Below are 21,418 nucleotides of genomic sequence, written 5' to 3' on the forward strand. Positions count from 1 at the left end.
TCAGTATAAGGTTTGTACCAAGCTAACAAAAATAGATCAATATATCTAGAGAAACTATGCATATCGATGACGCCAATGTCTTTTGTTTATGCCAACAGCATAGAACAAAATTAGAAAATCAGCTTTATGAAAAGAAAGGTTACAAAGCTTTAATAAATATTTTCAATAAATATTTTAATCACAATAGTTGATGTTCCTTGATGTTAACATTTGGCAAATAATTTGGTTTTGTATAGACATATCAATATTGTAGGACAATACTATTATTATTTAAACAAGGAATGGTGTTAATTATATGGGTAATTATGGAGAATGTGTGGGTAGGAGGCTGGGAAATGAACTGATCAGATTTTACCTTCCACTGAAGTACTTTCTTTGGTCATAAATTTGTGTGCATTGTTTGGTGCTGCTGGCCTGGAAGAAAGATTTGGCAGTGCTTGTTTGGACAGATGACTTCAAGTGATTAGCAACCTGACATCAGATGCTGGCAGCAGGATGCTAAAAGTACATGCTAATGTCCTCCGTTTTGACACGCTGGCGCAATTTTGTAATGAGCTGGCACTACTTATGATTCCATTTTTATCTTTTAAATGCCATGACAGATGGTAGGTTCTACAGCCAACTCTATCACCATCAAACTGCAGAAAGCATGAAATATTGGTAATGGTGAAATCAAACCATGCAACATGTCCTCCTAACTGTGCCTGAGAGTTGTCCCCTAAATTACATCAGAGTGAAGAGAATATTGGCTGTTCTCCACTCCCAAGTGGAAAATAAAGCAGCCATAAACCAGAAATAAACAAAACCCCAAACACTGAAGATGCAGGAGAAAAGGACTTCATGGGCACAGACAGCTTGATTCCACATCACCTGTGAAATCAAGTAGCATACAACATTTGCATTGTAATGTTCAGCCTGATGTATATAATCAAGAGTTTTGCTCCTGTCTGGTGTGCTGTAGAAGATTCTGGTTGAATCTTCATTTTCACAAACTGAATTATCCTAAGTCTTTCACTTACATATGGTTTGAGATATAATTGAAAACAATTTTACAATTTTGTCAAAGGGCCTGGAGGAAACTCACTTCAGCTGCAACCTCCTAGATTTTTTGAGATGCAGATAAGGTCTTGATTGAATGTGTTTTCACTTTTTTTTCCCTTAGCATACAATTTATCCTCACTATTCTAGTTCTGTGCTTGATTTTAGCTAGATTACTAATAGCGCAATGCTTTTAGCATTGGCACAATAGCATTAGGTCAGTGCAGACAGATGTCTCTAGGTTCCCAGCTGGGAATACCATCCTCAGTAAACATATTTCTAACTGTTATATTGTCCCTGATATGCCTATGCCCATTCCCATCTGCTTAGTGGCATATTGCCTGCTTACAAGTTGATGAAGCCCTAATCATCCCGCATTGGTGAAGGTAGTGGAGAGTTTTAGATGGACAGCCCGTGTGATGCAGTAAGCTCCTCTATGACCAACTGAAGGTGACATATTCAAATCATTCAGCAGCAGACCAGGTTTTGACCCTGTATTTATTTTAATACTCCTCCAAGGTAAGGAGAGTAAGAGGACAGAAATAATCTAAATGTCAACCAGTCCTCATTCCACTGCAATTATGGAAGTGTGTTAGATTGAGACATGCAGTGATACTGTCCCAAATGAGATCAACAGTGTAAGTGCGGCTAAATGTGCATTCAAAAGACTATGCACATCAGAGGGTGAAGAACGGGAGCAATATTTTCTTTGCAAAGCAGCACTGATCTAAAGAGGGTGTTTAGTTCTCGGTTCAGACAGAACAAAGGTGGCTGAAAACCACTCTCCAATAAGTGTTTCTATGCACTATGCACAACCACAGAAAGCTTGGTAGAAAGAAAGGTAAGCTTTATGTACTATGTGATGATGTGACAATAAAGGATCATGAAACATTTCCAAGGCAGTTTTTATTTTCATATACCCTCAACAGATTTTTTTCCAAGCATGCGCAGTGTTATTACGTTAAAAAAAAGACAACAACAAAACAACAACAACAACAACAACAAAACTTCAGTAGTGATCTTGGCAGTGAAACCTAGATACCCGGTAGACTGGTTTTCTCTTTATTTTTATCAACCACAAAATTTGATAAATGTCTGTAGAGCATGCTGTCACTTGTATGGCAAAAGCCCATATCCTGCTGGTGGATTTCCAACATATTTTCTTTCCAGACTTGGAGACTTCTATATTTTTCTAGTTTAGGCAAGGAAAAATAACAGTAGAGCACAATCATGTCTTTTGTTTATCTGAAACTATTACTGCTTGGGAGAGAATTATAAGAAACTATGCTGCTATTAATACAAATTGTGAGCATGGAAGAATAACTCTGTAGATGTGACTGTGTGATAAGGACAGCTACATTTTTAAAATTAACCTAGCAACTTGTACAGTTCTGCTCAATATATTCCACACAATGTTAGTATTTCAGTGAAATTTTACTTGGGCTTTGTAAAGAAATATGTTAGCTCTTCTGAATTTGCAGAAATTTACATGTACTATTAATGCTTAAAATACTCTGTAAAGCAAGATGAAAATGCATTTCTATGTTTATTTTCCAATTTTTCTTCTTTTTAATGTAGTTTGCAATTACTGGATAAGACAGGCTTGTAGCAGTGAATAGAACAAACCCCCTGTCCAGGTAGATCATGTACTTCACACACCTCTTTCAGTAAGCTGTAGATAAAGCTAGCACTTTCACTGAAGATATAGTTAAGTATAAAATGTGTACCTACAGCCTCAGTCAGCTCATCATTTCAGATCTGCTCCATCTGTATCTGAGCTAGATGATTAGGTCAGCTCTGTTAGTACTTCTAAGACTGATGGGTCTACCCTCAAAGCCATTCCTCTGGCATCATATCAGATTCCTGCAGATGCAGTATAATTATGTCCATCTGTTTTCATGCTTTTAAGTTATACATCCACCCCACGATCTGAGTTTGTGCTCAAATTAGCTCTAGTTCTCATGTGTTGTGCAGTATCACCACAGGCAAGCCCTGTAATAAAGGTGTGCATTATCATTTTATTTCAGTACATGGTGAATCAAGAACACATGTTGAAGACTACCTTGCCTCTCTTTGCCAGATTCATCATCAGCAATGGACTGAGGACTAAACATGGAACATTCATTATCTCCTTGGAGGCAGTTGACCAAACTCTGCCTACGCTATCTAGGAATATGGGGTTAAGATTAGTGGAAGGCAGTATGGTACTCCTTTCTCCTGATGTCCTGCAGCTTACAGACTCTGACACTGCCAAAGAAAACCTTACCTTCCTTTTGACTCAGCTCCCCCAGTATGGTCATCTCTATTACCGAGGGACTGTACTACTGCAATATAATTTCACCCAACAAGAAGTGGACAATATGGATGTTGCATACAAGCACCGAGGTGGGGATTCCCAGATTGACAGATTTACATTTGTTGCAACAGATAGGACTAATCAAGGCTTCATCGTGAATGGGAGGGTGCGGATCGAGCCAGTGGCATTCATTATTCAGGCAAGTGTGACCACAGGCCTAATCAAAGGAGATATATAAAGTGGAAAATAGTACTTTAATACTTTTTGACTAAGCTTAGAACTGCTTTTCGCTGAAGTTTTTGAATTAACAGTGATATCTTTAAGCTAAAAAGTTTTCTTTCTGCATTCTGCAAGTAATTAACCTGGAGAACTAAATAATTAATATATTACATTCCCCAGAAAAAATATAAATATGTAAATATATATAAATGCAAAGAAATGGATTTTATTTAAGAAAAAAAAGACATCCTGCTTATACTTGCTATGATATTCTGTATTGAAATTTAAATCCCATACTGTATTATTTGTTACCATAGTCCAACTGTGGCAACAAATAAACTGATGGAGCTTAAATTTGCTATGAAGAAAACGGAGAATGACTATAGGGAATGTGGGAGACAACAAGGCAGAAGTACAGATTATTTGTGTTTCTCTCCCAAGCATGTTATATCTCTCATTGCATGAAACAAATGACTGTCCAAACTGAGCCTGGCAGACTCTCATGGAAACTAGTGCTTAACTGGTATCAGATTTATATTGCAATAGATGGCTTCTCAAAGTTACTATTGCTATCCTAAGTGGGCTATTGTGCTTTTAGCAAAAGTAGTATAGAGAGAGAGTATTCTGATACTGTAAAATGAATATACATCTGTCTAATTTTGATGTAGGTAGATCATTTGGACAAAATGGCACCAAAAATCATTCATCTCCGTTGCTTATCTGATGTGGAAATGCTGAAGAATGGCAATTATGGGATCTATATTACTTCTAGGTCCCTGAAGGCAACTGACCCCAGTACAGGAGATGACAAAATATTTTTTAAGATCTTACGAGGTCCTCATTATGGATACTTGGAAAATGTAACAACAGGTACTGTGTTCTATAATCTCCGTCTTTTGCGACATACCAGGCCAGATTTCAAAACCTTTCCTGTTAATGCTTGCTTGATACAGGAAATCAAAATTTCTTAAATATAGGGCTAGTTTTGAATGTGAAAGAAAAGCTTTTGCACTAAGACCTGAGTCTCATGTTCATCACTGATCTCTGCAGAGTGCCAGGAGACTGTTATTAGCTGCAACTGAGAAACTACTTGTGGGAAACAAAACCTGAAAGACTGATGCAGGAAGTAGTAAAGCTAGAATAAAGCAAATGCACTCTGAAATTATTGAAAAAGAATTAGGTAAACTAGGTCACTTGATGAACATGTCACAGGGGAACTAATTGGCTGGGGCTTATAATGAACTGGGATGTTAGTGTGTTGCTATATAAGCAGATTACTGGAAGTTCAAAGTTTTCTGTAAGTGTTTTACAAAGCGAAATTTGAAAGCAGATGATATGAGTGAGTTAAGTGGTTCTTGCTTAATGGACTTTTGGCTTACCTTGATGTTTCTTTTCTTTCTCAGGTGGACTTATCCGTGAAGGGTTTAGCCAAAAGGATTTAAATAGCAAAATTATATTTTATGTCATCAACCCACTGTGGGAAGTGAATTCAGACAACTTGGAGTTTCAGGTCACAGATACCAATGGAAATTCAGCGGTTCCCCAAATGTAACTTTGATCTTCAGTTTTGAGGGATGCAGTGTAACACATCACTGCTTAGGGCTCTGGGACAGCTTCTGGCTTAGGACAAATGAATACGTGTTCACTGAAGCTCAGCAGAAGTGAACACAGACATGATTTCAAAGACTTATACTGCCATTTCTTTTTCTAAAGAATACAGTAGGTCGTAGGTCTCTTCCTCTCAGGGAAGCGAAATAAAAAGGGTTAGTTCAAGTTAGACTAGAGCACATTCAGGGTCCCAGAGAAACACATAATAAACCTAATGTATAAAAATTGCAGAGTACCTGATGCTAAAGACCAAAAATGGGATGAAGCTCTTCTGAGGGGACAATGTTTCTCTTATTTCTGCACATAGGATTGAATGTTCAGTATTTAATCTGAAGTAACTGAGAAAAATAACCAATATTATTTTCCTGGGCTAGACCAGCTACCCACAAAAGGGGAATCATGGAGAGGGAAAAGGGGGAGGAGCAGAAAGCTGGCTTCAAGCTCCAAGCTGCTCTGTAGAGCACTTGAGTGACAGAGAGAGGGTGCAAACTGAACAGTGAGACAGTGTTTCCACAGTTATGCACTATGCCAAGAGATGTCCCTATATACAAACGCATCTGAACAAAGCTAACCTGAGTATTCCTCAGCTGCCTTGAGCTTACTCACAGAAGAACTGATACTAAAAGCATTATTAAAATGCAGCTCTATTTGTGGGAAATTCTGCGTTCTTGAACATACGTAGAGATGCTTGTTGCTTTTTATTTTATTTTATTTTTTAGGAAGAGAGAAGAAATCCACTATTCCTGTGGGAAATAGAATTTTCAGAGAATTAGAACTTATTTCTTAAGTGCACTGGATCTCAGAACAAAGAGAAATTTGTCTTTTAAAGGAAAAATTGTTTTCTTGATTCTAAACTTTTGGACTATTTATTTGAATAGTTCATTATCTAATTGCTATTGGGTTGGAAGAAAATTTCATGTGAACGCTGGTATTATTAAAATGGAAAGCCACCTTTTATCTTAATGCTGCTGGACTACATTTGGCTCATACATGCTCTTTAGAAAAAAAGAAAGCAAATGTATCTGCTTCTGTAAGCTTCTGTATAGTCTATCTGCTCCTTGAAGATCAGAAGGTATAGGAAGACAGGAAAAAAAACTTCCAGTAGTTCTATAGTTATTCAACCCTTAAAGGCCTATACTATATATTATATATAAAATATATAATATCGTTAATTTATATAAGTAACAAAACTTTTTTATTTTTATTATATTTTTTATTAAAACATAAAAAAGAGGGCAACGAAACCATTAAACTAGTGAGATATTTTACTTCCTTTACTTTTCTAAAACTAATGAAAACTAATGTTATCTTATTAAACAATTTGATGAAATATCACAAGCCCAAGTTGAATAGTTAAATGAGAAATATTAGACCTGCTTACTAACAAAAACTATGTATCTTTGCAGGCACACACTCCTTTGTATGTTGAAATATTATTGTCCATCACTATGTTTTACTCACCAAGAGTCACAAGTGCATATAAATGCGTAATACATGTGGGTTTTGATCCATCTCTGTGTGGTGGATGTGAGTGGCATTCAGCACTGCACTGCACCCCCTGCTCCACTGCGCTTTGTTGTCACCTACATAGTCCATGCTTGAGCTGTTTGCAAAAAGATTGCTAAAAGTCATACAACATTAAAAGTTCACAATCACGTGGAGCTGTATTACCATCTGTCCTGGACCACATACACCCCATAGGCTGCAGGTTGGACATGTACGATCTAGACATGTGTTTTAGAAAAGTTCAGGCTGATTTGTGAGTACAACAGCTCATTTTCTTTCCTTCTGCTTCTCAAAAGCTAATCTCTTTGCTGATGCCGCATATGATTCTCCAAGGTTCAGTCATTTTCTCTAGAGGCCATTCTAAAATTCATTATATGAGAAATTTTGACTCAGCCCCTTCTGTGGCTGAAGAGAAAAGGTGTGAAGAAACAAGAATATTGCTGAGAAAATACTAGGGAGAGACAATGAAAACAAATAATGGGGGTGAAGAGAAACACAGTAAATTGTCTTGGCCTGTTTGATGCTACAAACTCTTCTCAAATTTGCTGCAGAATCTCTTTTGTTCTGAATCAATGTTGAGGTTTTGCTTGGAATAGACAAGGACTAGTCTGGGAGATTTCTTTACTGCTTCTCACATAAACTGCCAAATCACACACAAATGCATTGACTGGGAGGAAAACACTGACTTAACATGTGTATTGGCTAGATCGAGGGTCGAGAGGCCACCATACAGACCCGTCAGGCAGCAGGGGTGGGGCAGCAGGGCACATGGCTTTGTTCTACACAGGTTGTTTTTTTTCTCTGCCTGCAGGCTGGAGCTGCGGTGGTCTCGCATTGAAATGCAGCAGACTGAATATCAAGTGTGTGAGAACGTGGGGACGGTGTCCCTGAAACTCACCAGGACAGGACACTCTGCTGATTCTGCCTTTATTGCAGTGAAGGTAAAGCTGAAACAGCAACATTTTAACTGGAAACTGAATAACAAGCACTGGAGCCCATTAATTTCTTCTTTGGAGTTGAGAGGTATTTTATTAATTAGAAAAAGGCTATGCAGTTCAATCCAGACTTATTGGGACTTTATCCAGTCTAGTACAGACAGACAGAAACTTTCTGACAGAGTAGCTTTAAGAATTGCCTATAAGCCCTAACTAGCATGTTTTGGAGTAATATTTTAGTTTGATGAGCTTCTGTGACAGTGCAGACATTTCTCTCACACTGTTTTCAGGCTGGGTTTCCAGGATCTGCCACTTGGGAATCCAGGCTCTGGGCAGACCCTCACGGAGGGTCCTGGGACCTCTTCCTCTGCTCAGGCTGAGAAGCCCAGCAGCTACTGTGGCTGCAGCTTCTCTGTTAAGGCAGTAAACCGGCTTTATGTCTGTCTGCTTAGGAAACAGCCCACAAGGAGCCCCCATATCTTCAGTAATAGGCTATGTTGTACGCCAGAGGAAATAAACTGCAAGCTGCAGATTTTTTATTTTTTGTAAAATCAGGATATTTTTGTGCAACTTGTCTTCACACGTTTTATTTTTCCTCATAGAATGGAAGTCCCAAGATTTTCTAGCACTCCTTGCTAGCAAAAATAGTTTCCCTTATAGTTACATTATAGCCCTGATTGGAACTGTTCTGTCTTTTTTTTCCCTCTGAAATCAGTGAGAGTTATGCTATGACTTCAACTTCAGCAGGGGCCATCCTGCCTCATCCTTAACAGACACCAGCAATTCGAATCTGGTTGTTAGCTAAAAAGACCATGGAAACTGAAAACAGCATTGAGACCACAGTGTGGAAGCCAGTGTCCTCTGTGGTGTGAAAATTCAAAGGCACTGGTGTTCCTGAACACATATACTTTCATACATATCCCGAAGAGTCTGTGGGGCTGGCAGGCAGCTCTCTGTGGAAACTCTTCTTCCAAGACCTCTCAAAGACCAGAACAGGCAAACACAGCCTGGCTGATGCTGCTTTTCCAGGAAGCCATAGGTGCCTGTCCAAGAGTTGGGTTCCCAGGCCTGGTGACCAGCATTGTGATCTGATGCTGTCCAGCTGCAATCTGATATCTGGAGAGACAAGATTTTAAGATGGAGTGAATGCTTTTTTGGCATTAAGTTTTAAACCATGAGCAAGGGGCACATTACAGTTGCATATCACAAGGTTATCCTATAGGCCATCTTGTTTTTCAGCCTAAGCACAGCTAAAGCTTGGCGTGTCTCATTGAGACCTTATGAGGAGACACATTATACCTTCAGCACAGAGCAGAATGCATTGGTTTGATGACATAGGTCACAGCTTGCCCTGTACTGCTTCATTTCTTTGCAGGTCAATGAAATATCTGCTGTGCTGGGAAAGGACTTCACAGTGACTTCCTCCAAACTTATTCAGTTTGATCCAGGTATGAATGAGAGCACTGACTAATTTTAAAGTGAATTCCCGGATTTTGAAAGTGTAAACTCACATTTTGGAGAGAGATACCTGTTTTGTGTTCACAGGCAGAGGACTTGAATAGGAATAAAGATACCTGGGCTCATTTAGAGAAAGCTGAGTGTAATGAAAGGGGGCAGAGTAAGCAACTGCTGGTTCATTTTCAGTGGTGGATAAAGAATGATGCCTAGCAGACCACAGTAGAAACTTGTGGGGAAAGGTGGATATTATCCCTAATTTTCAGTGTTCTGAAGCACTTTGAAACCAATAAGCCACTCTATGAGACTCTTTATTTAGTATTAGTTTTATATTATTATTATTTCAATTTAAAGATAGAAGAAAGATTAGAGGGATCAGTGTAAGAAATCTTTCATACTGCACTTAACCAGCATTCTTCCTCTAAAGTACTGTGCGATCAGACTTACCAGTCTTTGTACTGAAATGGCTAGAGATTATCAGAAAGAGATTTTCAGTGCAAGGCTTTTCAGTGGAATTTTCCTTTTTTGCATTTACAAGCAGATTCTCCAGGCATGGGGTATCTTGTCACTTACTGTCTTTCTGATTATGGTGGTGAGCCATATGAAAATTAACTGTGAACATGGACAGGTGATGCACACTCTTTCCCTTTTCTGGACAGATCCTCATTTCAACCAGCTGAGTTCTCTCATGTCGTCCTGAATGGCTCTCTTTGAAAGTCCTTTGCTTAGGCTTAACTGGAAAGGACCCCTCAGATTAGTACATTCAGGGTATCAATTTCTAGTCAAGTTTTGATATTTATTCATTAGTCATATTTATTAAATATCTATTAAGTGTAATAAATTTGTTACAAAAATAAACATCAACTATGCCAATTTATGGCACATTAGACTTGAATCAATAAATGGTAAATACAGATTAGGAAGAGGAGGCCCTAACCAAGTTTGTGGTCTATTTGCACTAACTAAGCTGTTTATTAACAGAGGATTCAGATTGAAAAGGAGTGAGGCTATGGTATAAAGTATCAAGAGATTTTATTTCACGATATTGTCCTTGTACCTTTGACATTAATTCTGGATGTTAGCAATGAGTTTTTAGAAACTATTTCCAATGTGTTTCTATGATAGCAGTGTGTAATCTGCTATCAATTTCTGTTGTTCTACTTCTGACTTTTTTCCAGACAAATTTCAAAGCTTTTTTTGCTAATAACCAGCCTAATCCTTTATGCTGGAATGATCTTTTCTCCTTCCCACTAATGCAAGCCTGAAGTTACCTGGTAAAGACAGGCAATCAAGTCAAAATTTTGTAATGAGGAAAATATGTCTTCTGAAAGGCTGTACTTTAAGCCAGTGCATTCTTTGATCCTTTAGCAGGTATTTTAGATTAAGCTCTCAGCATAAAATTACATGACACATTTTCTCTTGAAAATTCAGAAGTCAAAATTTATGTATTGTAGTGTCATTTCTCATGTCTAAAGCAGATTTCTGTTACAATATATGCACTCAAACTGAATCAACATTGTTTGGGAACAAATTTGAACCTTAAGTTATTTAGAAGAACAGCAGGCATCCAGTCAGTTGGTGGCAGAACAATAGCATACACAAGCTACTCCATTCTAGCTGCAGACATGTTAATTAATATATTTCTGACACTCTGATTGATTGAAATAGCAATTAAAGAGTAATTAAAATGTTTATTTCTGTTAGGAATGTCAACCAAGATGTGGAATATAGCAATTACTTATGACAGATTAGAGGAAGATGATGAAGTCTTTGAAGTAGTTCTGAACTCCTCTGTGAATGCTGTTCTTGGCACCAAGACAAAAGCTGTAGTGAAAATTTTGGACTCAAAAGGAGGTATTCGCTTTTGATCTTCGTCTTTAAACTGTGGGACAATCTTGGCTAGGTAGCTATTTATTTTCAACCACAAGTTGTTCCTAACACTTACCTTCACATCAAAATGTTTACTTTCTTTTTAGAGAAAACAGGCTTGGCAGTTGCAGACCATTTATTCTCTCACACAGTCATATCCATCCTCTTAGGAAACACAGCATGGAGAAAGCAACGAGTACAAAATGAGAAAAGTGAAGGGGAAACAAGCCACTTTTCATAACAACATGAGTTCAGCACTCATTTACTGAAGTGAAAAAAAGGATTTTTGACTCCATTAGAAATTTTTTCTTTTTTTTTTTTTTTTCAGTGATTGTATAACACTGGTTACACACCTCTGAAAAAGGTTGATTTTCCTCTCAAAAAAGAATCTTAACAACTAGACTCAGCTCTCAGAAGTACATTTTCTAATGCCTAACAATCACAGTCTACAACATTACAGTGCACAGCAGTGATTACTACAGAGTTTAGGCCTTTATTTCTTTATTGTGTTTTTCAGTAAGCAAATGTGGTGTGCCTAAAAGCTTATCAAAAAACAGCAGAAAAATACAAATGATTAGCAAAGCAGCTGAGTCCTGTGAAAGCTGAAGAATGTTTTCCTTTCTGGCACTTAATGAAACTGTATTTTAAGTGGATGTATTATAGTGAATGAGGCTTGATTTTATAAGAAAAAAAATCCTTTTAAAATTGAAGATCTAGGTTTATTAGTAATGTAAAGATATTCACTGACACAGCTAGTTTGAAGGAACAACAGTATTCAAGTTTCTGGATAGGAAATTGGCTAGTAATGATGGAAATATCAGTAATGTTAGTTAAAGATACTCATCCCTGCCCGAAAATTCAGCACTCCAAACCCTAATTTATGCCTGGAAACAGATATCTTCAGAAGAGGTTTGGTAGGGATTCCGATAGTTAGATAGACATAGTACAAACATAGATTGTTGTAGTTATAGAGTTTTAATTAAGGAACAACTTTCAATGGCAGGCTGTTGAAGTGGCCGTGTCTATATGACCAGTTATCTGCTAGTATATCCAGAACTGACCATGTGCCTTTTTTTCCACTTTCAGGTCAGTGCAGCTCTTTACATTCTTCCAGCCAAAGCAAGCATGACTTCTGGAGGAGAGGCACACTGTTTGCAGTTTCCTCAGGCTCCTCATCCCCTCCCAGGCCTGGCAGCATTCACTTGGAAGGGATCCCACCACCTCCTTCCAAAGGGATGAGAAAGCACAGAGGTGACATGCTTCAGGAGAACAGCTTGGCGAATCAGTCAAGGGCCAGGCTGAGAGTGACTGGAAATGGCAGAATAGTAAGAAACTGTTGTGTAGCAATGGGCTGATTTATTAATTCATTGGTATTTGGTATCTTCATTTACTTGTCCTGTTTTTGTAGTGGTCCTACCAGACTATGCAATAATTATAAATGACTTGAGTTTGCTCTGAATCTGACCTGTAGAGCTGTTTAAAATACTTTGAGGAGGGGTGGAGGGGCATGGGAATGTTTCCTGGTTTTGAAGATCTATGTATTTAAGAGAGAAATGAAAAAAGAGTTGGTCAAGGAAACATGCAACTAGCAACATCTCTAATTATAGAGGTTCTGATCTTGTCTAAGTTATAGGTCAGCTAGAAGAAAGACACAGTTTCACTGAAATCACTAGCATCAAGCCAGTGCATGGAAACTGTAAGTCTGGTGTTGAAGTTGTAGAGTTGAAAATATTATTATCTTAAGCAAGGTACAGTTACTGCCCATTGTTTTCCTGTTTAAGCAAAGTTGGTTTAACTAGGTGGTTTAGTCACATTCTGATATTGTGATCTTAAAAGTTAATCTGATTATATATACACTTTTAATGTGAGATCTTCTACAGTTCTTTTCATAAGCCATCAATTTCTTTTTTCAGAAAGGAAGAACTAAAACCAAGATATGTCGTGAAGGATTTGTAACCTACACTATACATTAAATCTCACATGATTTTTTGTTTGTTTCTGTTATGCATGAATACACCCATCTCATTCTAATAGTCTACCCTTTTTTCAGGTTCATCCTTCATCTGTATTCAGAAATGGAACAGATGTGGTTTACAGAGTAAGAGAATAATGAATATTGCCATGATTTATTTCTGATTCTGTTATTTCCTGACTTCATGTAGACCAACACTTTATTTTTCTATTTATCTTTCATTTTCCTTGGTGTAATTTGATTTACAGCAATTTATGTTATTGCTTGGGTGGACTGGTTGTTGGGCAGGAGGAGAAGCGAGTATTTAAAAGTAGCTTGGAAGTGCTAACCCTTTTTTATCTCTCCTGTTTTGCTTGTGTCTGAAACTGTAAAACCAAGTACCATGGGATGGTATCACTCAAAGTAGAGGATGACACCTCATCGGCTAAAGCAAACAAGAAGGCTGAAGTGTCAGTCATTAGCCAAGCACAATCACAGATAAATGCCATTTCCACTAGGAAGACAGAAATACCACAAGCTGATAAGGCACAACTGGCATCTGAACCAAGCTCAAGACATTGGGTATGAAACTTTTTGTTTTCACAGTCATTTTTACCATCTGTTTTCAGTCATGCTCTTTCCCAAAATGAGTTAACGCCTCTGAGGTCTGAAGCCTAATTCTGCCTGTTCCAAAACAAAGTTTAAACAATACACAGACAAATAACAACAAAGTCCTTGAAGAGTTTTCATGTCATTAAGTTTTAAAATGAGCAGTTTCATCAGTTTCTTGTAGCTTGTTTTGCATAGTTATTTTCTTTTGATTGTTCTAATGCCATTTCCTTTTTCAGGATTTTCACTCCTTTTCAAGGGCCTGCACACCAGATTTGAAGGGGTTGATGCATTATGAAGAAAGCACTCAAAAGTTATTTCAGTGTGATGGGATAAAATGGAAATTCTGGAGTTCCCAAAGCAAGGTAAAAATGTTGTCATGAATATGCATCTAAATCAGAACATGGAATCTACAATAAGCAAGACTCTGAAGTAATGGATCACTCTGTAACAATAATTGATATGCAGAGGAGATAAAAGAGCTGTCCAGAGCCAGGTCTGCTGTCACCAGAAGAGATGATTCCCGGAAACAAGAGGAGAGCTTTATTGCTAGGGTTACCTTTCATCCGTCATCCACAGGTGCTCCTGGACAAGCCATGTAGGCACAAATGTACTGAATACTTTTGGGAATAACTGCATGAGAGAACTAGTGAATGACGTCAATGACACAATTGGTCTAATTTAGTAAAACCAGATAACTTAGGTATTCTATAAGCATACATCCTCACCCACCACTTAGAATCTCATACTGAACTGTCCTACACTGCATTCCCTACACAGATCACAGGAGCCGGAAATATTATCCAAACTATTTACACTCTTGAGAGGGTTTCTGAATCTAAGACATGCCAGTTTTAAGCTAGTGGTTATAAATAGTAGGATCCTTCAGTAGGCGTGTAGTTCTTTACATCTTCTAAATGATGCTTTAGCTCTACTGTCATATGTCAATGTCCATGTTCAGCGGGATCCTAGAGAGGTCATAAGCAGTACCTCCAGCCTCCAGCTTGATTATTAATGTGTAGAGCAGAGCTGACTACTGTGAGCAAGAGTTGTTTTTCATCTTTCATTTTAGGAGGCAGGTATGAAAAAATGTCCCTCTGGATGGAGTCATCACAATGGCAGCTGCTATTTCCTGGTAGTGAATCAAAAGGTCACCTGGGATACTGCTGCTCAGGCCTGCAGACAACAGTAAGAGACTTTTCCAGAAAATGTGTTTGCTGTGCTCTGGTTGTTTCCCTGAAATGGTTGTTGATTCTGAAGTTGAGCTGATTTGGCTAAGTCCCACTTCTCTTGTGCTATACAGCATCAAAATGACTGAACAAGTCCTAGCATTATGACCCTGTGGAAAACAGAAACATTATTAGTCTCGCTACATTTTGCTTCGTTACCATACTTTATTCACAGCATTAATTCCTAGCTGTTTCCCACTGGGAGATGTGTGGGTTAGTCTGGGAGAAGAGAAATACAGCAAAATTTCAGTACTTCAGTCTTCTCTGCTCCCCAGCTTCCTTTGCTCTACCTTCAGTTGATACAAGCAACAGCAAAGTGTTGCCAGCTCCTGTGTTCCTGGTAGTATTCTTCTCAAGATGTTGTTCCTCGTATTCTTTAACTACTTAGAAACCTTAACGTGCAATCTTACAGTAAGTTTCCGACTTCTAAAGATAAATGAAAACTAATTAATTATAATAATAATTGTCTCAAAGAAGGAGGCAAATATAAAATTCACCATACAAGCTAGTCTTGATCTTTGGAGGCTTGCTTTGTGATTTTGGTTTTCTGAGTCTGGACTGAAACTGATGCTAGTCTTGTGTTTAATTTTGAGCCCCAGATTGAACAAAACAAGGGGCTTTGATAATCCATTTCCATTGCTCCATGAAATGAAAACAGAAACATAGGTTGGACACGAAAGAAACAAAATACATTCAGTAAGGAGCTAAAAAAATAAGGGTATATGAAACATGGACCAGCAGGCGTAACAAACCTCAGTTCATTCTGGTCTGTTATATTAGCATATTGTGTCTTGGTAATGAGTAAATGGAGTAATGAGTAGCTGATGGAAGATACTTCTCATGAAAACTCACCACAGATTTTACACGGTTGATTACTTTACCTAATGATTCCATTTATCGAAGTAAACTTGTCAGTTGTGATTTTTTTTAAAGGGGTTTTTTTTTTTTTTTTTCTGAAGGATTCAACCTTCACCTGATTCCTGGGGGAATTCTCAGTGAATTAATCATATTAATCCCTGGGAGTTGTTCCCGATTCCTATAAGAGTGTGTTCCTAAGGACACATACTGTTTGTAGGAGATAACTTTGTGCTGAAGGCTACAGTGTGTAATACAGAAGTTAAGAACTGAGTAACAGTAAGTTAGTGACTGCATGAAACAGCTACACAAAGAGTCAAGGCATATCACAATCCCCAAGCAAATGAATCCTAGGGCAGTGACAATTTAATTAATGTCAGATTACCAGAGACTGAGGAAGTTTTATCATGGTAAATGAAATACTCCTGATCTCCACCTGGAATTGATTTACAAAAGTACGACCCCAGGCACACACTTAGAAGTGTTGCTAAAAGATAACTTAATACTCTGTGCTTTTGCTCTACTCCCTGCACCCCTATCATCCACCCCTGCCAGTTCTGGTATTTCTGTAGTTAATATTCCTAATACATCCACTGTTGACATATAAATAACTGGTGTTTTCCAACAAGAAAATGAGATCAGCATGGTTTCCATTCCTCTGTTTTTAGTATATCATACAAACAATAGATAATGAATTAAAAATAAATAAATAAAACCCGACTGTCAGGATATCTGCCACTTTTCAGTGAAAATGAATAATTCTTATTCTGACAAAAATGATTTTATTTTCAAACTCTATTCAATTTTGTTGCTAAACTTTTGAAGGAGAAAAACACACTGTTAAAGCTGTTAACAGTCTGCAACTAATCAACCTTTAATTCTTTTTGAGAAAACATTCTTATCCCAAGTTGATGGACTTGAGACCAAACTACTCAGTCAAAGCAATGCTATCAGTTGTGGTAGCAATTACTGTCTGGATGTAACTGTATGCACATGGGCTTATGCAAACCTATTTGGGCTTCTTTTGCTGCATTTTGCATCAATGGGCTTTGACATGCATTGCTTGCGTTTGTTACCAGCAGCAACACATCGATCTTTTCTTTGATTTCCGTGTCCAAAGGTAAAACACAACAGAAAGATGTGCTTATCTTGTCTCAAGTTGCTGTGTGCCATGGGGACAGTGAAACTGAAAAAATCTCATTGCTCTGAAAACCTTTCACCATTTCAAAACTTCCTCCAATACATTGGAGAGAAAAGTTAATTCATTTCTTTACATTTGTTTCTTATGCGTGAAGAGACTCCTGTGAACATGAAGAGAATCTGAGGGATATTATGGCTCAGTGATCACAAGGCAGCCTTGTTTATTAGCAATTTTGGTAATTTATGCTGCAGTTCTTGTTTATCCCATAGTAACATAACTTCCACAGGTGTCAGGGCAGCAGGACTCACTGACAGGAGATAGGTTTACTGATGCCACTGAGAGGACCCTTCACTGGAAAGGCAGAATCCACTCTTGCTTGTTTTGCTCTACTTGTCAAATTATGACTTCATCTTCCTGAAATTAAATATTTATAGAGAATCTAAGTCTGATCCATTTTGAGATCCTTTACTAACAGCTTATTAAAGAAGGGGCTGTTCTTCTGTCCTCTGTTTGTACATTAGCAACATGTGGTTTTATTCTTTTGGAATTACAGGCAGAGACATACTACCACAATGGTCATCCTTCATGACAACTCAGCAGCACATGATGCAAAGCAGGATGGACCCTGCTCCTCTCCTCTCTTAATGCTGTGCTACTTCTCTGACTGATTTAACTTACACTATTGCTGGTGACTTCAGGATAGTGACTCAGATATCTATAGTCATTTTAAAGGCCCAGGGTGTCTTGTCTGACTTTTAAAAGACACACCAGAAATGAAGGACTGCTGTAAGCTCTACAGCGTGTCTACCAGTCTCATCTGAATATTTTAAATACCAAGAAGTGTCATAAACAACACTAGGCAGCTATTTCAAGGCACCAGGATTACTCCACAGGCAGCCAAACAAAAGCCTGGGTTAATGAGAGCAGAGACTCAGCCACTTCCCCCCTTCTTTCACTGTCAGTTTGGGATGTGAATTGACTGCAGCAGTTTGTATCAGGGGTCCTCCCGTGCTATGAAGATATATACTGCTAGTTCAGTGTGCTTTTGCAGAAGTTCTATTTATCAGAATGGTACAAAGATGGTTTAAGTGTGCTGGCTAATTTAATTTAGAATCAGGAAAGTCTTCATGCTAAGTGTTTTTGCATATAACATATAAAAATTGATGGCTACCTGCAACATTTCCTTAACTTGAGAAGCTGCTCTTAGATGAATGTTCTTGACTTGAAATCAGAAATTTTAAAGCACAAAGGAATAATTTGCAAATGGACTGACTTAGCACAGGAATCAGTGCTGTGGTTCGGCTTGTTGGTTTGTTTATTTATTTTGCTTTTTTATGGTTGTTTATGAAGCACTATGATATCTTCTCTGGAGTAATTTATATTACAAAGTGGTATGTTTATATAACTCCATAAATAACAGTATCTTGTCATTTCCTGTGTCTGGATCTCTCTCTAAAGGTACAGGTTAGTAAAATTATCCTAAGTGGTACTGCTTTCATTTCCCTATGAAACAGCAAATCCGCTGTCTAGGTGTAACAATTAGAACGGTTGTTCTCTCTTCAGCCATGTGTGTTTCTCAGACTCTACTTAGAAAGCACTCCTATGGAGAAAAGATTAAATAACATTATAATTATTGCACTGCAGTGCTGAAGTCTCTCCACGGTAATTGAAGTTTTTGCTGAAACCACCTCTGTATGTCAAAAATTATATAGTCAGTGATAGCAAATTGACACTTTTTGTTTTTAGTTTTTCTAAAGCAATGGAAACAACGGGGATAAACAAATTACTTAAGTTCTGGTGCTTTGATTGTCCTTAAGTAGCAGAAAGATAAAATGCTCTATTTTTGTTCCTGCTTAGCTAATAGCAATGCCACAGAAACTTCTAAGCAAATTTTTCCTCAGCCTCAGCATTCCAAGAGCATTTGCCAGAATAACTGCTTACTTCCTTTTTCACTGGAACCTTGCTAGATGGACCTGGTGGATGGGCTTAGAGAAATGGGAACATTCCACTCTTGTGATGTAAGGGGACTGACAGTACATTAGCTAAATTTTGCCAAGAAGCCTGTTGAAAGCCTCTGCAGGGAGCTGGTAGGACAGCTCTGCAATCAGTGGGTGGAACCTGGGAGGTCTGTACCATGAGGGGGTGCACAATGCCTTATTCCTATCAAGGTGCTTCGAACTCCTTTTCTGCTGGGTCAGTCTACCATTTGTGTTTCTGATGGCACCCAGACACACATTTAGCTGTATACAGGAAATGTCAGTAAGATTCCCTATGCTTTGTTCTTTGATGGTGCCAGAACTTAGGAGGCTCTAGGTGGGGCCTGTTACTGTGCAGTTCCTGGTGTAGGGCAGGCATGATTGCACACAGTGTGAAGGCTAACATGCAGGCATCCTGCAGGCCTTCCTGTACTTGTACGAAGTGGAGCTGTGGACCCAGTGTACAAAGGGGCATGAGTCGTATGTAATTTCACTTGACTGTAGGGATAATGGGTTAGGCCTTTGCAGAGGAAGTATACTGTCATCAACGCAGTGAATTTACTCCATACTATGCCCCTGCATACCCACACTAAGAGGTAATCCAGATTTTGTGTGATAGGGACTGGGGGAACACTGAGGATTGCTAGGAATTTATCATGACGTAAGATTTACCTGCTTCCCTATCTTGCATGGCATTTTGATATGGCATCCACAGGATCCACAGGTTTTGCAGGTCCTCCTAAGGAACTGGAATACTAGTGCACAGAGCAGAACTGGTACCTTGGTCTCATTCTATATCTGGTTAATACAAAGCAAAACTGCTCCTGGATGTGAACTAAATGCACAGTCACTGCAAACAACTCAGCAGTATTTCTAGAGAACTTCACTGCCATTCTATATCAACTCCCTAAATTACACAGACTTTTAAACTATACTATTCAGAGATTTAGTTTTGTCAGAACACAGTTCAGAAGGGTTGGCTGTACTACGACATGGGTGAAAATGTATTTTTCAGTGGAAGGATTTTTATTATGGAAGATCATTATTCTAGAGAAAATAATGCATCAACATTAATGTATAATGTATCATAGTTATTCTTTTTTTCCAGTACTGATTTTCCTGTGAAATTTCAGGTATCTGCTTTATATTAGAATCTGTCCTTCTTGACGATAAGTCCATGGGAGATGTCTGTCACTCTGTGAAATTCTAATTACTTCATCCTCTCTTGTTGAGCCTAGATACCTGGGGAGTCTCACAAGTGTAGCTAATGAACAACACATGCAGTGGTTGTGGAACTTCGGCGGGAGGAAGCCTTTTTGGATAGGCAAGTACATCATCTGACTATAAAGTCTGTTTCCTCAGAGGCTTGTAGTTTCCCTGCACTTCAGAAAGAAGAAACTGTGATAAACTTCTCAGCCTAGGTTTCAAATGTAGTATCATACTCAACTTTGCAGGTATTTCATAGCAATCAAAAAACATTAATTACCTGGCTAAGTTTTTATGTATCAAAAGAAAAGTTTATTGCTGAGGTGTTTTTGCCTTGGAACTTTTCACATTTTAAAGACAGTTGGAAAATCAGTTGTACCAACTTCAAAAACTGCAGTCAGTTTGGAATCATGTTCAGTGGTATAATCTGGTGGAAATAAACTCCTCTGATAAGAAGTCTATTAGCCCATTGTGTCAAATTTATGATTGTAATCTCTTCTAGCTAAGAACATAGGTCATATCTGAAAATATGCCACCCATTTTGGTCTTAAGAACTCAGAAGCTAAGTGAAAATGCATGTTCTAAGACGAGTTAAGTAGTAGAAAAGGTAAAAAAATCTACAAAGATCTGCAGGTTTTTATTTTCGGGAGGAATCTGGATGAAGTCTGAAGCTATGACATATTTTATTTGCCTTCCTAACTGACAGAAGAGAAACCTGGGAGATGATAGCACGCAATATATCAGAGAAAAAGAGGAATCACTGTTGGATCAGCCAACAATGAAGAAAAGGATATTTTCACTTATTCAGATGAGTCTAGTTGCCATACAAATATTCAAGTGTATTTTACTTATACTCCTCCAGATGTTATTTTTTTCTTGAAGAACAATAATGTATGCATTTTAGACAGAAGGCCAGAAGAACATGCTTCCATTGGCATAAGGCTGCAGAGATTATGAATATCACTCATTGGTTCTTACTGATTTCACACAGGCTTGAATGACCAAGTAAATCCCGGACACTGGGAATGGAATGGAGGAGAACCTGTTACCTACATAAACTGGAGAAGAAGCTCCTATCACTTTCCAGAGAGAGGGAACAACTGTGTAGTGGTGCAAAAGAGAGGAAAATGGCAAGCAACTGACTGCAAGAAGGCCAAACGGAATAGCTACATATGTTCAAGGAAGTTGTAAAAAATGGGGATCTCAGTGAAAGCATGTGGATATTTTTTGTTTCTGTCTATTTATCTGCAGACAAGTGAAAGTATGCAGATAGAAAGCTATCTTAATGATCACAAAAGATTATTTTATATGCTGCCAGAGATGCAGATGCTTTGGACTCATACCAAGAAACAGAGGTCAGCTGTAAACAGCAAGTCCTGCTCAAGACTTTGATCTCTCTCCAAATACATCTATCTGTCACTTGATTCATTTGTATTTTCACACTAAAGAACTAGGCCTGACATGCTACAACAAATTTCTGTGTAGACATACTTACTAAAAAAAATAACAAAAAGAAGTAGCACAT

At 38.2% G+C, this 21,418-nt stretch overlaps 1 protein-coding gene across 2 annotated transcripts in view; it reads left to right on the top strand.

Moving 5' to 3' along the window:
- Nucleotides 1–21,418, top strand: part of FREM1 (FRAS1 related extracellular matrix 1) — a 54,009-nt gene extending 32,591 nt beyond the window's left edge. The window contains exons 24-36 of one of the 2 annotated variants that reach the window (XM_065745553.1): nt 3,119–3,537; nt 4,226–4,423; nt 4,957–5,101; nt 7,479–7,608; nt 8,978–9,050; nt 10,762–10,911; nt 12,013–12,251; nt 12,977–13,024; nt 13,277–13,459; nt 13,726–13,851; nt 14,559–14,674; nt 19,926–20,011; nt 20,885–21,418. In XM_065745553.1, the coding sequence (XP_065601625.1) occupies nt 3,119–3,537; nt 4,226–4,423; nt 4,957–5,101; nt 7,479–7,608; nt 8,978–9,050; nt 10,762–10,911; nt 12,013–12,251; nt 12,977–13,024; nt 13,277–13,459; nt 13,726–13,851; nt 14,559–14,674; nt 19,926–20,011; nt 20,885–21,084 (2,113 nt within the window). In that variant the 3' untranslated portion in view covers nt 21,085–21,418. Of the gene's footprint in view, nt 1–3,065; nt 3,538–4,225; nt 4,424–4,956; nt 5,102–7,478; nt 7,609–8,977; nt 9,051–10,761; nt 10,912–12,012; nt 12,252–12,976; nt 13,025–13,276; nt 13,460–13,725; nt 13,852–14,558; nt 14,675–19,925; nt 20,012–20,884 lie in introns of both variants that reach the window. The other variant, XM_065745552.1, reaches the window with a different exon arrangement.

This window comes from Cyrtonyx montezumae, unplaced genomic scaffold (genome assembly GCF_038088225.1).
Source record: "Cyrtonyx montezumae isolate F1298 unplaced genomic scaffold, pur_monq_1.0 scaffold_36, whole genome shotgun sequence".
Classification (NCBI taxonomy): Eukaryota; Metazoa; Chordata; class Aves; order Galliformes; family Odontophoridae; genus Cyrtonyx; species Cyrtonyx montezumae.